This window comes from Mustela lutreola, chromosome 1 (genome assembly GCF_030435805.1).
Source record: "Mustela lutreola isolate mMusLut2 chromosome 1, mMusLut2.pri, whole genome shotgun sequence".
In the NCBI taxonomy this organism is placed as follows: Eukaryota; Metazoa; Chordata; class Mammalia; order Carnivora; family Mustelidae; genus Mustela; species Mustela lutreola.
Genome location: NC_081290.1, coordinates 236,363,096 through 236,377,451, shown reverse-complemented (window position 1 = coordinate 236,377,451; position 14,356 = coordinate 236,363,096). Strand labels below are relative to the sequence as shown.

Here is a 14,356-nt window from a genome sequence, read left to right as displayed (position 1 = left end):
TGTGGTTTAAATGTGAGTATTATGTTTTGTTTTGTATTCTTTTTGTGGCAAAGTAGAGAGAATTTTAGAAGCTTTGAACTATGCCTTCCAGTAGGTGTACAAATAGGAGAAATGGGGGAAGTACAGTGTGATTGGCCTGTGTGGGAGTGCTGGAGTTTTACAAAAATATTTCCACTGTTTACTTCTGCTTTGATCTTATTATTATTTCCCTTAACTGTCGTAGAAAATTCTCCTGGGGCAAAATGTCAATAGCCTTTAGGGTTAAGCATCCTTAGTACACGTTCTCTTATCTGTTTTGTCCTGACCCCATAGATAACAGGGTTAAGAGCAGGGGGAACAACCACGTACAGATTGGCCAGAAGAATGTGGATGTAATGAGGGATGTTGTGGCCGAAGCGGTGTGTCATGAAGGAGAAGAGGGCTGGTAGGTAGAAAGCTAACATGACACAGACATGGGAGCCACATGTGCTGAGAGCCTTGAGCCGGGCATCCCAGGAGTGGAGGTGGAAGACTGCTCGGAGGATTTGGACGTAGGAGAACCCAATCACAGAAAGATCAATGTATCCTACTGAAAAAGCAATCAAGCCATAGACAATATTGACCCTAATATTAGCACAAGCCAACTTTGCCAAGCCCATGTGTTCACAATAGGTGTGCAGGATAACCCGGACACCACAGAAAGGCAATCTCAGGATGAGAAATATGAATGGAGTCACAAACACCAAGGTCCTGACTATGATGACTATGCTCAAAATAGCTATCACCTTACTGGTGAGGATCATGCTATATCTCAGGGGGTTGCAAATGGCAATATAGCGATCTATAGCCATGACCGTCAGCACCACAGACTCCAAGCCAGTACATACATGGATAGTGTACATCTGTGTGATGCAAGCACCAAACCCAATCTCCCTGAGATTGAACCAGAAAATTCCCAGCATCTTGGGGATGGTGGCTGTGGAGAGGCCAATGTCAGTGCAGGCCAACATGGCCAGGAAATAAAACATGGGTTGGTGGAGGCTGTGTTCAGTCTGGATCACAAATAGGATAGTGATGTTCCCTAGGAGCGCTATCAGATACACTGCAAAGAAGGGGAAGCCAATCCAGAGGTGCACATCTTCTAGCCCTGGAATCCCCACCAGAAGGAAGGAGGGAGGGTGGAACTGTGTATTGTTGGAACACAGCATATCGCTGGGAGTTGGTTATAGACACATTTCTTGCAGGACTTTTCTTGTTTCCAGAGAGAGACCCTGGCGTCTTTCATAGCATGTTGCCTATTTTCTGGAGAAACAGAAAATCCATTCTTTAATTCCATAATATAGCAGAGGAAACCTAGAAAGGTGATATGAGGCACAGTTAAAAAGACACTCTCACTTCAAAGTATTTGTCTGACCTACATAGAAAGTCATGTAGAACATTTCCAAATACAGCAAATTCCTGCATGTCTCCCATCTTTCTTCCCTTCATTCTTTAAGGAAGAACCTGCACATGGCAAATATTTATTATTATTTGTGTCTGTTAATCAGGATATAAAGCATAAACAAGAATGTGTGTGTGTGTGTGTGTGTGTATGCACATGTGTAAAATATCACAGGACTGAGAGTGAGATGGATGGTTCAGGGAAATGATACTTGCCAAGCAGACCTGAAAAATTAAGGAGATGCTATGTAGGAGGAAACCCCGTAAATGTGGAGGACTGGATAGCTGATGTTTGGATCTAAGCTAAGGAATGGAGTTAGCAAGACAGGAAACAACATGTGTTGGAGAGGATGTGGAGAAAGAGGAACCCTCTTCCACTGTTGGTGATGCAAGTTGGTGCAGCCTCTTTGGAGAACAGTGTGGAGATTCCTCAAGAAATTAAAAATAGAACTTCCCTATGACCCTGCCTTTGCACTCCTAGGTATTTACCCCAAAGATACAGATGTAGTGAAAAGAAGGGCCATCTGTACCCCAATGTTTATAGCAGCAATGGCCACAGTCGCCAAACTGTGGAAAGAACCAAGATGCCCTTCAACGGATGAATGGATAAGGAAGATGTGGTCCATATACACTATGGAGTTTTATGCCTCCATCAGAAAGGACGAATACCCAACTTTTGTAGCAACATGGACGGGACTGGAAGAGATTATGCTGAGTGAAATCAGTCAAGCAGAGAGAGTCAATTATCATATGGTTTCACTTATTTGTGGAGCATAACAAAAAGCATGGAGGACATGGGGAGTTAGAGAGAAGGGGGTTGGGGTAAATCGGAAGGGGAGGTGAATCATGAGAGACTATGGACTCTGAAAAACAATCTGAGGGATTTGAAGTGGCAGGAGGGTGGGAGGTCAGGGTACCAGGTGGTGGGTATTATAGAGGGCACGGATTGCATGGAGCACTGGGTGTGGTGAAAAAATAATGATACTGTTATGCTGAAAGTAAATAAATTTAAAAAATTTTTAAAAAAAGAAATATAGACACATTGAGAGACTATTATGTGATTCTAGAGAAGTAATACCCCTCCTAGAACTACCAAGTCTTATCACTCACTGGGTTGTATTACATTCCCATTCCTGAACAGTTTAACACTGGTTGTTCCCAGAAATTTTAAAGGGTCTATTGTGGCTTTTAAACTTCTTTTCTGCCTTCTTCACACTATATTATATTGATGGATAATCCTTTATGCAGCCTGGATAGTTATGATATGTCTATCTTTCCTAAAGTTAGAGCAATACCAAGGCCAGATACTTGCCTCAATTTGGGAACAGTGTAGGTTATATTAAGGCTACAGCTAGTTTCCCTGATACAGTGATGGAAGCTAATGTTTTGAAGTTGGCAGCGGGCTTGTTTACTATAAGAGTGGAATCCATCTGGTGTGCCATGTGATTGAGTCAGGTTGTAACTGGCCCTGTGCCATGGACGTAATCTATAACATGGTAGATCCTGTGGGATTATCAGATGTGTGCAACCATTAGAAACTGTGCTGTTACTGGATATATTCTATGGGGTACGCTGCACCTTGGGTGGGATACCTACAGGGCCTGGGCTTGTTGCATGTAGGCAGTGCTACATCTAAGGCAGTGCTGCATGTTTTGCCTTGGTATTTTTTTTAGTGCAATGGGTTCTAATATGGTGGTACCAATTTTAAAGAAATAAAGTTCTCGTGACATGGCCTCTTGAAAGGGTTCAAGAACTGCTGTGGATATGTCATTTGGATTGGCATTTGCTCATTGCATGTCTAATTTTTTAAAAAAAATAATGTACTGTGGAGTTGCTTCCAAAGATGTGCTACAATTCTGCTGAAGGAGGGAAAATGTGTTATGAGGTGTTTACCCCCTTGGTTGTGTTAGTCCAGTTTTTTCCTTCTAATGGGGTCTGATCCCAAGGAAGTCAGTACGCACACCATTCACCCCCCTCCAATGATACTTAACTAGATTCACCTGTCTATGCCCCTCTATTCCCTGTATGATATTTCATCTGTCAGAGAATTAATGTCATTTTGCATTCTAATAAGAAGAAAAATAACTCAGGTTGTTAGGAAGAAAAATGTCTGGCCAACATTATACACCAAGTACTTGCTCAGGGCTTTGCAAGTATTATTTTCTATAAAGGTTAAAACAGGTCCAAGATTGGTAACACTATTGTCCCCACTTAAAGAGGAGGCAAATGAAGCTCAGGCCAAGGTATTAAAAATTACATCCGAATCATACACTGTATGTTAATTAAAAAGTAACAATATCCAAATCAATAATTGCTTCTATTAGTCATCAACTTTTAAAATATGTAAATTGGGAATGACAACACCTATCATGTGGGCTGTTCTGAGAATTCAAAGTTGTAGACATGTGTCACTCCTACTCCGCCCTGCATAGATTCTACATAAATGTCAGCACTGAGGAGGAAGAGGTGGAGAAGGAGAAATATTTCCCGAGACCACCATTTTCTATGCTTCTTGCCACTTCCTGCCATTAATTTCCTATTACTTCTCATGCAATGTATTTCTTATTTCTATTAACATGTAACATCTTTCCAATTGAGTGCTGTGAAGTGTGTAAACCTGGTGATTCACAGACCTGTACCCCTGGGGATAAAAATATATGTTTATAAAAAATAAAAAATTAAAAAAAAAAAAGAAAATTTTGAATAAGTTTTTATTCATTCTAAGTACTTCTAACTAATTATTAAGCCCTGCTGCTTCTGTTTTTGAAATTTATACATATTTGTATTTCTTTAATTAATCTATTTATTTGTTAGGGAGAGAGAGTATGAGCAGGGGAAAGCTGTAGGCAGAAGGAGAAGCAGACTTCTCACCTAGCTGGGACCCTAATGAGGGACTTTATCCCAGGACCCTGGGATCATGACCTGAGCCAAAGGCAGACACTTAACTGACTGAGCCACCCAGGTGTCCCTACATATTTATATTTCTATCTACATTTTTATTCCTATTTTCTCCCTATTCTTATTTTTTTCAAGATACCTTGATTGACCAACATTGTGAAACTGATCTATTATTAATTGTCTTACTTGGTTTTTCAGTTTTTGTGTTTCCTCCCATGTGATGCTTTTAGAGGACGAACCACAAATACCAATATGATAATCATACCACTAAATGTGGAATGCAATTAGTATTAGTTAAAAATATTTAATTCCTCCATGGCTATTTTGAAAATTAAAGAAAAATAGAGGTTATATATCACAATAGTATTAATTAGGAAACTATAGAGAAAATTTCATTGGTACAAAACTTAAACTACAGGGCTAACTGATTTAATCTATCAGTGAAATAGGAAGGAATAAGGAATATTTACCATAAGAATGCAATGGGAAACAATTAGTGAAAGGAGCAAACTCGTGCTTAAGTTTAATTTTATGTATTCACTGGTTCCTGTGACATAAACACGGGTCTTTGGGACATGCAGCTTCTAACTAAATGATTGTTATTTCTAACCTTAAGACCATTAGCTTGTTTTAGAAATTATGTTTTCTAAAATGTTGTCTCTGGAGAATTATATTGTTCACTTATAGTTTTAAACTTCTTGTTTAGGGATTTGAATTTATTTACTAACATTGTCATAATTAGTCAATTATCTCATAATGACTTAAATGTTCTTATCATAATTAAGCTGAACAACTGAAAAATTGTGTAGGTTCTCCTGTGAATGAAGAAAATAATTTCTAGACTTAAAGTATAAGCTAGCTTCTCTTTTTTAGTGAATGCACAAATAAAATAAAAATTCTATTTTTATCAGAGTCATTATCATAAGCAAGTGAAATCTCTGTCCTCTAGGGACATAAACTATGACCTATAAGCCAGTTCTGACCCAGCACCTGTATTTGTAAATAAAGTTTTTTTTTTTTTTTCAGAACATGAGCATTCCCATTAATTTGCATGTTTTCTATGGTTGTTTCCACTGTACAATCTCAGAACTGAGCAGTTGTGATCAAGACCTCTGGCCAGCAAAGCGAAAAATTTGTATTCTCTCTCCCTTTAGAGAAAGTTTGCCATCTCTGATCTATACGAATAAAACCAGAAATAATGCCCTCTGTGAAAAAAGTCAATTATTTTATAAAATGGCACCAAAGACTCTTAAACATCAACTATTACCTACCCATGTAGTCTTCTTACCTCCATGCCTCAGTCAAACTGAACTTCAGATTTTTTGCATAGTTTCATTTCCATGTTATTCTTCTTATTTCTCCTGATGAGGAAATCTTCCCTACCAGCTCCAGTCAGCAAAATATTTCTTAGCCCAGATTTAATGACATACCATCCAGAGAGCCTTCCCCAACTGGTTTATTTCAGGATTATTCTTTTTGGTATTTTTCCAGAGGTCTATTTATCTGTCATGTTAATTATCACTGATTATCAGTGGTTCTTAAGTTATGTCCCTAGGCCAGAAGTATTGGCATCATCTGATAATTTGTTATAAATGCAAATTCTTAGACACTACTCCAGATTCACTAAACCAATAACTCTGGGTGTGGGGCCCAATAAATGCTAATAAACCCTTCAGGTGATTCTGATGCTTGCTCTAGCCTGGAAAACTGGTAGATATCTACTACTCTAATTTCCTTGGGGTCAAAACCAATGTTAGATTTATCTCCATGGTATCATGATACATGATATAATGATAGGCAGTGATCATTAATTAATAGAAGGCACTAATTAGCAAATGAAAGTTGAGTAGAAATAACAATCTTTCTTATTATTATATATAGTGTCTCAAATTGAATTCTGTTGATAGAGGTATAGCATGGTGTGCAGAAGGAGGCTTGAGTTCTTTAGAGAAATATATCTGTAAACAAGTCAGTAAGGTAAGATTAATTCAAAGGAGAAATTGACCTTTCATGAGGTTGCATCTGATACCTCCAATGATACAATGGAAGCTCTAGAGCTGGAATAGCCCTTCTAAGTTAACCCACAATGAGGCAAGGAAGCCAGTTATTTGTATTCCTGTGGTATCTAGTCACTTGCCATAGGCTACCCTGTGTGATGGGGCACAACTTTGGATGAGGTAGTTCCTTCCAGGAAGGAGTACGGATGTGAACTCTCAGCATCTGATATTTCCAGCAGCTGAAGGATAGGGGGATAGGCCTTCAAAAGCAGATCTCAGAGGGATACCATAGTATATACTACAGATGGCTTTGTGCCTTTATTCTCCCTTGGCCTTATCTTATACTTTAGCCTCGGGAAACTTAGTCTTTTCTTACTTATTTTTCTGCATTTGAACTTCACATCTCACTTTGTCTTTTTTCTCCACTACAAATGTTCTCTCTTTTCTATGGTTGGGATAAAACTTTAATTTGCCGTTGGCTGTGGGTTGGTGGAAATTGGAGGGGGAGACAAACCATGAGAGACTGTGGACTCTGAGAAGCAAACTGAGGGTTTTGGAGGGGAGAGGGAATTGGGGGTAGGGTGAGCCTGGTGGCGGGTATTATGAAGGGCATGTATTGCACGGAGCACTGGGTATGGTGCATAAACAATTAATTTTGGAACACTGAAAGAAAATTAAATTAAATTAAATTTTTAAAAACTTGCTACTGTCTGTGGCTTGGAATAAAATTCATGTTTATCCCTCGTTCAACAAAAAATCCTTTGGTGATGCACTAGAAATAATGTTCACTCCCCAATGAAGCATGTATACGGATACACACACACACACACAGAGTTTAGTATATTGCAGTAAAGCTTACAAATTTTAGTCCATTGCAAGTAGCTACTGTTTGAGAATGCATGCTCTGTTTTTCTTTTTTTTTTTCTGGACTTGAGACTGCATCTCATGCAGACCTTATAACTCCATTGCCTGGAGACAAGAAATAACTAAAGATAGTTAACTGGTTGTGGCATGGCTACAACCAGGGAGTGATAAATTCTTCATCTATTAACATCCTTCTCATCTTCATGGAATCTTCTCTCTTAGTTTTTTTTTTGTTGTTGTTGTTGTTATTCTCTTATACATTCAACTACACATCCCCTCAGCCATCTCTTACCAAAATGACTAGGAGGAGGAAAGCCCAACAGAGGAAGAATTCAGAGACTGTGTCCTCTCCATCAGAGCTATTGGATATGGACATAAACAGAATGTCAGAAAGGGAATTCAGGCTAACAATTATCCAGGCAATGGCTAGGCTGGAGAAAACCATTAATGACAAAATGAAATTTATTAAGGCAGAAGTAAAAGCTACCAGGGAAGATGTTAACAATGCTATCAATGCGTTCTAATCTAATCTAAATTCTCTAGCAGCTAGGGTAACTGAGGCAGAAGATAGAATTAGTAATCTAGAGGACAAACTGATAGAGGAAAAGGATCAGAAGGAGGCCTGGAACAAGCAGCTTAGAAGCCATGAAAATAGAATTAGGGAAATAAATGATGCTTTGAAACATTTTGACATCAGAATTATTGGAATTGCTGAGGGGGAGGAGAAAGAAAGAAGACTAGAGGATATAGTTGAACAAATTCTCCATGAAAATTTTCCCAATCTGGGGAATGGAACCAGCATTCATGTCCTAGAGGCAGAAAGGTCTGCCCCCAAGATCATAGGATCTAGAAAGACCTCGAGACACCTGATTGTGAAAATGATGAATCATAATTTTAGACAGGAATCTTGAAAGCAGCTAGGGGGGAAAGAGTCTATACATACGGAGGAAGAACCATCAGAATAACGTCAGACCTGTCCACAGGAACCTGGTAAGCCAGAAAGGCCTGGAAAGATGTATTCAGGGTGCTAAATGAAAAGAACATGCAGCCAAGAATACTTTATCCAGCAAGACTGACATTCAAAATGGATTGAGAGATAAAGAGCTTCCAAGAATGGCAAGGTTTAAAAGAGTATGTGACCACCAAGCTGGCACTACAATAAATATTAAGAGGGTTTCTATAAAAGAAGAAAGAACCCAAGAGTGTCATTGAACTGAAATTTATGGAGACAATCTATAGAAACAAGGACTTCACAGTAAACACGATGTCAAAAAATATGTATCTCTTGATAATCACTCTCAAAGTGAGTGGCCTAAAAGTTCCCATAAAATAGCACAAGGTTACAGATTGGATAAAACAACAAGACTCTTTTGGCATTTAAAACACTTCTTCCTTCTGTTTTCATTCTAACTCTCATAATACTCTTTGAAATGTACTTGCTCCCATCTTCCTTCATTTTTCCTTTAAGCAGTATTTTGTCCTTGTCTGTAGGGTCTACTCACCTAGGTGCCTCCTAAGGATGATTCCATGAATTTTTCTAACTGCAAGTGCTACATCTTTTCCTGGTGATTCTCAAAAATCTGTTTCTACAAGATTTCTTTCCAAATTCTCTATATATCTCCATTTACTTTACAAGATGTCTCTCCCACATATAACTGAGGCCCATCTTATCCAACAAGCTCTGTAGTAATGGTCACCTCTATTCTGAAATCTTTTCTGCTCCTTTTCCTCAATTTTGGGTAATGGTGCTATATACCTGTTATCCCAGGCAAGAGATCTTGGAGACATCCTTTTCTCTTCTCTCATGTTTCAAATTCAGTCATCAATTCCTGGCAATTCTCCATTTGAACATGATTAACTATAACTGGACAAATATGACGTGCCTAGTATTAGTGCTTAAAGTACTAGGTGACCCAACCCAAATCCAGGTCCTGCTTTCATGGGTCATGTAGTCTGATGGGAGAGACCAACGTTAATCATTTAAATAAGTGAAAAGTAACAATTGGGCTCAAAGAAGAGTCACTGAGCACTGCGAGGTTATCTAACCAGGACAGGGTTCATAGGGAATGTTTTCATGAGGAAGCATTAACTCGATTGATAGCTGAAGGCTAAGAATCCAGTAATTGTAAGTGGAAGAGAGGAATAAGTGGAGAAAAATATTTCTAGTCAATGGGAAAGGTGGTGCAAAAAATGAGGAGTGATGGGATCCTGTAGGCCCTTGTGGTTAATTTCAAGTTTTTCTCTCTGTCCTAGAAACAATGAGAAGAAACTGTAGGATTATAAAGTGTAGTGTAACATGATTTGCATTTAAAAAAATCACTTTGGTTCACTGTCAAAATGTATTATTAAAGGGCGCTTGGGTGATTTGGTCGGCTAAGTGGCTGCCTTCAGCTATGGTCATGATCCCAGGGTCCTGGGATTAAGCCCTGCATTGTGCTCCCTGCTAAGTGAAAAGCCTGCTTCACCCTCCCCCTCTACCTGCAGCTCTGCCTACTTGTGCTCTCTCTCTCTCTGTCAAATAAATAAATAATATCTTTTTAAAAATGTATTATTAAAGGCAGCAAGTGCATTTGTAGTCAGGTCAGTTAGAAGTTTATCGCAGACATCCAGGTTAGGGATGATGTTAGTGATGAAGATAGATTGTAGTAAGTCAACTTTATAACTGTTTAATAGGGTTAGCCTTCAGAAACAGTTGTCAAATTTATTTTTCCTCCCCTTTACAACAACTGAGTAGAGTAAAACTTCCGTAATCTTCTGTCTTACTTTTTCCATAATTCATCCCTCTTCACCAAAGTCTCTCGGTATTTTTCCTTTTGAAAAACATGTATCTAATTAATATAATTCTGTTAATAAAATGTGACTATTAATAAATGTGACTGTTAATAAAGTGTAAGTAGTGATTCACATCCTAAGAGAAGGGAACAAGGGGCTCTGTGCAAGACTAGGGGAAAGGGATTGAGGACTCATACACAGTTTGAGATGTCCTCCATTAACTCCTCATGCATGGCACTTAAGATGAGCAGGGGTATGGAGGTTATTGCACCTAGCTGGGTTTGTTGTACCATTCTTAAAATAAAAGATTAAGCTTATGTATCAAGGTTCTAAAATTTTGCAGATTGTTATATGCTCTAATAACTTCTCCCAATCATTTGTTTTTTACCTTCTATATTTAATATCGTTGGCAAACTTATCACTACTACCACCCTCTGCCTTCATCCATTATATAAGTTCCCAGTTCTGAGTCCTTTAATTCATTTTGCAATTATTTATAGAGTGCTTACTATCCACCAATCATTGCTCCAGATGTGGGCATGCAGTAGGGATTGAGTTGAATTCCCCAATTTCATGAAGCTTAAATTCTAGTAATGCCAGAATTTTGCTTCTTGGTTTATACAAGGTTTCTGCTGTTGTAGTTTTCCTTCCATTTTTCTTAAACCAGTATTTATAGGGAAACTTTCCAAAATATGCTTTGGTATTCTAAATATACTATGGATTCAGAATGTTCCTGGTCAACAATCTTATTGTTACTGCCAAAAATTATTATCTGTTTAGGTCATTGCCTCTACTGTAACCATTAACATTGCTTATGCAGTCACCCTCCCCTTTTGGGTGCTTAATAATTTTTCTGTTTAATGAGAACTTCCATGTATATTTTCTAAGTTTATCTTCAGAGTAACTCTGGGGCACTGTCTTCCTCTCTCTTTCTAAACTTCTCTCTTTTTTCTTTCAGACACTCAACTTTCTGGTAAACTGTTGGGACTGAAACCAGAAACCAGGGACTGGCTTCTATTCTTTGTTGCAGAATTAAATAACTTCTGTATAAGGTTCCCAGGCTTCCCTTCTTTCAACCTGTCTGTTCTGCTTTCTTGGATATGCTATAACCTCTTCCCACTAGGATCCCTGTTCCCAGTGTAGGAGGTTCACCTCTGAGATGACAAAATACAAGGATGTAGGGAAGGGAAGATTTCATTTGGGCCAGGTAATGAGACTTGCCATTGGCATCCCTTCATGTTTGTACATGACATTCTTTGTTAAATGTTTGTACTTATATATAGGTTCTTGGGTTCACTGATGTCCTTCTGTCATTTAGCCTTGTGAGTATTTTGCTGTGTATTTTTCTGTGAGTCACTAACATGCAGTTATGAATCCAAGTTGTTCTTTACACAACTCCTCTATCTTTTGCTGCACCACTTGGAGATGGCTCCAACTACAAAGACTGCCTGAGCCACCAGATCTCCCTTGTCCCATGGGCCACTTCTGTTACTGCCACTGTGAACCCAGCTCAAATAGTGACTTACTCACCTACCTCTGCCCAGCATCTGAGAAATCGTTTACCAAGAACTGGATACCACAGACTGCAAACTGCTTGTGACAGAGTTCCCAATAGCCAGGGTCAAAGATTTATATAAGAACCTAGTCCTCTGGGAAGAACCTCTCACAGTGGTCCATGTCCCTGGACCTGGAGTATGGGACAGAAAATTTCCATATCCCTGTGGGTAGAGCTCTATGTTTTTGTTTTTGTTTTTTAATTTATTTTCAGCATAACAGTATACATTGTTTTTGCACCACACCCAGTGCTCCATGCAATATGTGCCCTCTATAATACCCACCACCTGGCTTTCCCAAACTACCCCCCCCCCGCCGTTCAAAACCCTCAGGTTGTTTTTCAGAGTCCATAATATCTCATGTTTCATCTCCCCTTCCCATTTCCCTCAACTCCCTTCTCCTCTCCTTCTCCCTATGTCCTCCATGTTCTTTGTTATGCTCCACAAATAAGTGAAACCATATGATAATTGACTCTCTCTCCTTGACTTATTTCACTCAGCATAATCTCTTCCAGTCCCGTTCATGTTGATACAAAAGTTGGGTATTCATCTTTTCTGATGGAGGCATAATACTCCATAGTGTATATGGACCACATCTTCCTTATCCATTCATCTATTGAATGGCAAGTTGGTCCTTTCCACAGTTTGATGACTGTAGCCATTGCTGCTAGGAACATTGGGGTACAGATGAACCTTCTTTTAACTACATCTCTATCTTTGGGGTAAATACCCAGTAGTGCAATGGCAGGGTCATAGGGAAGCTCTCTTTTTAATTTCTTGAGAAATCTCCACGCTGTTCTCCAAACTGGCTGCACCAACTTGCATTCCCACCAACAGTGTAAGAGGGTTCCCCGTTCTCCACATCCCCTCCAACACATGTTGTTTTCTGTCTTGCTAATTTTGGGCATTCTAACTGGTGTAAGGTGGTATCTCAATGTGGTATTAATTTGAACCTCCCTAGGGGAGCCTGGGTGGCTCAGTGGGTTAAGCCACTGCCTTTCGGCTCAGGTCATGATCTCAGAGTCCTGGGATTGAGTCCGGCATCGGGCTCTCTGCTCAGCAGAGAGCCTGCTTCCCTCTCTCTCTCTGCCTGCCTCTCCATCTACTTGTGATTTCTCTCTGTCAAATAAATAAATAAAATCTTTAAAAAAAAATTTGAACCTCCCTGATGGCTAGTGATGATGAACATTTTTCATGTGTCTGATAGCCATTTGTATGTCTTCATTGGAGAAGTGTCTGTTCATATCTTCTGCCCATTTTTTGATATGATTGTATGTTTTGTGTGTGCTGAGTTTGAGGAGTTCTTTATAGATCCTGGATATCAACCTTTGGTCTGTATTGTCATTTGCAAATACCTTCTCCCATTCCGTGGGCTGGCTCTTTGTTTTATTGACTGTTTCCTCTGCTGTGCAGAAGCTTTTAATCTTGGTGAAGTCCCAAAAGTTCAATTTTTCACTTTTGTTTCCTTTGCCTTTGGAGACATATCTTGAAAGAAGTTGCTGTGGCTGATATCAAAGAGATTACTGCCTATGTTCTCCTCTAGGATTCTGATGGATTCCTGTCTCACATTGAGGTCTTTTATCCATTTTGAGTTTATCTTTGTGTACCGTGTAAGAGAATGGTCGAGTTTTATTCTTCTACATATAGCTGTCCAGTTTTCCTAGCATCATTTCTTGAAGAGACTGTCTTTTTTCCACTGTATATTTTTTCCCATTTTGTCAAGATTATTTGATCATAGAGTTGAGAGTCCATATCTGGTCTCTCTACTCTGCTCCACTGGTCTATGAGTCTGTTTTTATGCCAGTACCATGATGTCTCGGTGATCACAGCTTTGTAGTAAAGCTTGAAACTAGGTAACATGATGCCCCCAGTTTTATTTTTGTTTTTCAACATTTCCTTAGAGATTCGGGGTCTCCTCTGATTCCATAAAAATTTTTGGATTATTTGCTCCAGATCTTTGAAAAATACTGGTGGAATTTTGATCGGAATGGCATTAAAAGTATAGATTGCTCTAGGCAGTATAGACATTTTTTTTAAATCTTTTTTTAATTTATTTTTTATTTTCAGCATAACAGTATTCATTATTTTTGCACCACACCCAGTGCTCCATGCAATCCGTGCCCTCTATAATACTCACCACCTGTTACCCCGACCTCCCATCCCCCGCCCCTTCAAAACCCTCAGATTGTTTTTCAGAGTCCAGAGTCTCTCATGGTTCACCTCCCCTTCCAATTTCCCCCAACTCCCTTCTCCTCTCTAACTCCCCATGTCCTCCATGCTATTTGTTATGCTCCACAAATAAGTGAAACCATATGATAATTGACTCTCTCTGCACTCCTGGTTATTTACCCCAAAGATACAGATGTAGTGAAAAGAAGGACCATCTGTACCCCAATGTTTGCAGCAGCAATGGCCACAGTCGCCAAACTGTGGAGAGAACCAAGATGCCCTTCAACAGACGAATGGATAAGGAAGATATGGTCCATATACACTATGGAGTATTATGCCTCCATCAGAAAGGACGAATACCCAACTTTTGTAGCAACATGGATGGGACTGGAAGAGATTATAACATTTTAACAATGTTCCTTCTGCCGATCCAAGAGCATGGAATGGTCTTCCATCTTTTTGTGTCTTCTTAAATTTCTTTCAAGAGTGTTCTATAGTTCCTCGAGTACAGATCCTTTAACACTTTGGTTAGGTTTATTCCCAGGTATCTTATGGTTCTTGGTGCTATAGTAAATGGAATTGATTCTCTAATTACACTTTCTGTATTTTCATTGTTAGTGTATAAGAAAGCCACTGATTTCTGTACATTGACTTTGTATCCTGCCATGTTACTGAATAGCCATA

The 14,356-nt window shown here is 39.1% G+C and overlaps 1 protein-coding gene across 1 annotated transcript; it reads right to left on the bottom strand.

The window, feature by feature from the left end:
- Positions 1-245: 245 nt before the first annotated feature.
- On the bottom strand, positions 246-1,187 carry LOC131821654 (olfactory receptor 52E5). Its single transcript, XM_059157903.1, has one exon. It carries the CDS (start codon positions 1,185-1,187, stop codon positions 246-248), a length of 942 nt encoding a protein of 313 aa, XP_059013886.1.
- Positions 1,188-14,356: the final 13,169 nt, after the last annotated feature.

Coding starts and splice junctions, on each gene's coding strand:
- LOC131821654 (XM_059157903.1), bottom strand. CDS start 1,187: ATGCTGTGTTCCAACAATACACAGTTCCACCCTCCCTCCTTCCTTCTG.